Below are 3,268 nucleotides of genomic sequence, written 5' to 3'. Positions count from 1 at the left end.
ATTTCTTCCAAATCGTAGACTTGTGATCTACTTTCAAAATAGTAATTACCTTTTAAAGAAAAATTAAAGATGACAAAAAAGTAATTAATATAAGAATATATCATTTGATATTATTTTCTAAATATTTTATACATATTCCTGGACTGCATCAACGTGGTTCATGTTAATACTCATAATCTAACATTACGAAATTTAGTAAGTATTTTATAGATATTATTGATACTAGTTTTTTCTTTGTTGGTAGTTTGTGAGGTAAAATCGAACACGTCACAGTAGTTTTAGTTCATAAATGTTGGTATGACGGAGTTGTTTCTAAACCATCAATAAAAACATTCATCTAACTCAATCCAAAAGCCATATGTTCCACCGTTTCCATTCATCTAACTCAATGGAAAACAAACACATAGCAGTTATTGCTTTTCCTTTTGGCAGCCACCTTATGCCTCTGTTAAACCTTGTTCTCAAACTAGCTCATGCTGCTCCACACTGTATATTTTCATTCATTGGCACACACACATCAAACGCAATCCTCTTCCCAAAACCCAACATTCCTAACAACATCAAGCCTTATAGCATAAGCGATGGAATCCCAGAGGGTCACGTCCTAAGCAACGATCCAACCCAAAAAATTGATCTTTTTCTCAAAACTGGTCCTCAGAACTTGCACAAGGGAATACAACTTGTTGAAGCCGAGACAAAGAAGAAAGTCACATGCATAATTTCCGATGCTTTTGTGACCTCTTCTCTCCTTGTGGCTCAGACACTCAATGTTCCTTGGATTGCCCTTTGGCTTCCCACTTCATGCTCACTTTCTCTGTATTTTTACACTGACTTGATACGCCACCACTGTGCAAACCATGCTGCAAAGACAACCTTGGATTTCCTTCCGGGATTGTCTATGATGCGTGTTGAAGATATTCCACAGGATCTGAACGGAGAAAAAGAGAGTATATTTTTAAGGACGCTTCTTTCATTGGGTCAGGTGCTACCTCAAGCTAAGGCAGTGGTCATGAATTTCTTTGAGGAATTGGACCCACCTTTGTTTGTTCAGGACATGAGATCAAAGTTGCAGTCTTTGCTCTATGTTGTTCCACTTCCCTCTCCGCTGTTGCCACTCTCCGACAAAGATTCAAGTGGGTGTTTGTCGTGGTTGGATACCAACAGAGCCAGATCGGTGGCTTATGTTTGCTTTGGGACCGTGGTGGCACCGCCGCCCCATGAGCTTGTAGCGGTGGCAGAGGCATTGGAAGAAAGTGGGTTTCCATTTCTGTGGTCTCTAAAGGAAGGTTTAATGGGTGGTTTGCCAAATGGGTTTGTTGAGAGGACCAAGATGCGTGGGAAAGTGGTGGCTTGGACCCCTCAAACTCAAGTTTTGGCACACGATTCGATAGGAGTTTTCTTAACTCACTGTGGATCTAACTCTGTGATTGAGAGTGTCTCAAATGGGGTTCCTATGATTTGTAGGCCATTCTTTGGAGATCAAGAGATAGCTGGAAGAGTTATAGAGGATATTTGGGAGAGTGGGATGATAATAGAAGGTAGGGTGTTCACCAAAAATGCACTGCTGAAAAGCTTGAATCTAATTTTGGTGCAGGAAGAGGGGAAGAAGATTAGGGAAAATGCTCTGAAGGCAAAGAAGACTGTGGAAGATGCAGTTAGGCCTGAAGGGCAAGCAGCAAAGGATTTCAAGACTTTGGTGGAAATAATTTCTACATCTTAAAGCCTTTCACTGGAGCAATGTGAAGGATGCTCCACTGGAGCTAGCTACCCATATTAAGTGTTTTTGTTATTTTACTTTTATAAAATTTTAATGTGTACTTGCAGTTAGCATTCTTAGTACGTCCCCCTGCAAGATTGTTAGCCTAATGTTTAATATATGTTATATTTGGGTTTTTTTAAAGTATATAGGTAAATTTGAAAAAATTGTCCGGTAGCCAAAATTTTAAAAATATTACGTATTTAGATAAGTAGTAGAGAGTTCATAGGACTTAAAATGAAGAAATTATATCCATCTCCACAATTTTATCTGACATGGATAATTCATTATCACACTTTGTAATCGATCACAGAAAGCTAAACTTACGTAGAAGAAGCACGACTTTACCTATAACAAGCAAAACCTCTCTGATAATCGATTATAGACATCTTGTAATCGATTACTAGAAAGTTTCAGTGTTAAAACAAAGAGTACTTTTGATTTTGTGGGTGTGTTTGTTAATTATTAGTAATGATTAGAGTTTTCAATTTAAATCGTTACTATTTAAATTTACATTTCTATTATTACATTCTTACAATTTAAATTAACATTATTAGAGAGTTTCCATTTAAATTGTTAATTATATATAAATTAACATTTTTATTATTACATTTAAACGAAATTTGTAGTAATTACTAATTATATATAAATTAACATTTCTATTATTAATTTTAAATGAAAATTGTAATAATTATTAATCATATACAAATTAACATTTCTATTATTACATTTAAATTAAAATTGTAATAATTATTAATTATATACAAACTAATATCTTTACTATTACATTTAAATTGAAATTTTAATAATTACTAATAATATACAAATTAACATTTCTATTATTACAATCGAAGTTGTAATAATTACTAATTTAAATGGTTACAATTTAAATAGTAAAAATTTAAATGAAAACTCTAATAATTACTAATAATTAACAATATATAATTACACATTTTTCTTTAATTTTACTAAAATAATTATTTTTTAAAATTAACATAATTATCTTACGAGTTTTATTTTTTAAGTCACAAGTTTTTAAATTTAACCATTTTAATATTTTTTAAAGTAAAATAATTATTTATAAAAAAATTATTACTTATAAAATAAATAAAAATTATCTAAAAGATTATAAAATTTACTTATATTTATTTTTATAATAAAAAGTTTTTTTGGTTTCATAGACTTTGTTAATTATTAGGGTTACCATTTAAATTAGTAATTATTATAATTTTCATTTAAATATAATTATAGAAATTTTAATTTGTATATAATTAGTAATTATTATAATTTTCATTTAAGTGTAATAATAAAAATGTTAATTTTTATATAATTAGTAATTATTACAATTTCCAAAATGTTAATTTATATATAATAGTAATTATTATCGTTTCTATTTAAATGTAATAATAAAAATGTTATTTGTATATAATTAACCATTTAAATGATATTCATTTAAATAGAAACTCTAATAATGTTAATTTAAATGGTAATCATGTAATAATAGAAATGTTA

General features: G+C 30.0%; 1 protein-coding gene across 1 annotated transcript; it reads left to right on the top strand.

The window, feature by feature from the left end:
* Window positions 1-243: 243 nt before the first annotated feature.
* LOC108320295 (anthocyanidin 3-O-glucosyltransferase 7) lies at window positions 244-1,900 on the top strand. The gene has a single exon (XM_017551678.2). The coding sequence runs from the start codon at window positions 359-361 to the stop codon at window positions 1,718-1,720; it is 1,362 nt and encodes a 453-aa protein (XP_017407167.1). The 5' UTR covers window positions 244-358; the 3' UTR covers window positions 1,721-1,900.
* Window positions 1,901-3,268: the final 1,368 nt, after the last annotated feature.

Source organism: Vigna angularis, chromosome 1 (genome assembly GCF_016808095.1).
Source record: "Vigna angularis cultivar LongXiaoDou No.4 chromosome 1, ASM1680809v1, whole genome shotgun sequence".
In the NCBI taxonomy this organism is placed as follows: domain Eukaryota; kingdom Viridiplantae; phylum Streptophyta; class Magnoliopsida; order Fabales; family Fabaceae; genus Vigna; species Vigna angularis.
The sequence above is the reverse complement of the archived record's forward strand: the minus strand, read 5'-3'. Positions and strand labels throughout refer to the sequence as shown.

Coding starts and splice junctions, on each gene's coding strand:
- LOC108320295 (XM_017551678.2), top strand. CDS start 359: ATGTTCCACCGTTTCCATTCATCTAACTCAATGGAAAACAAACACATA.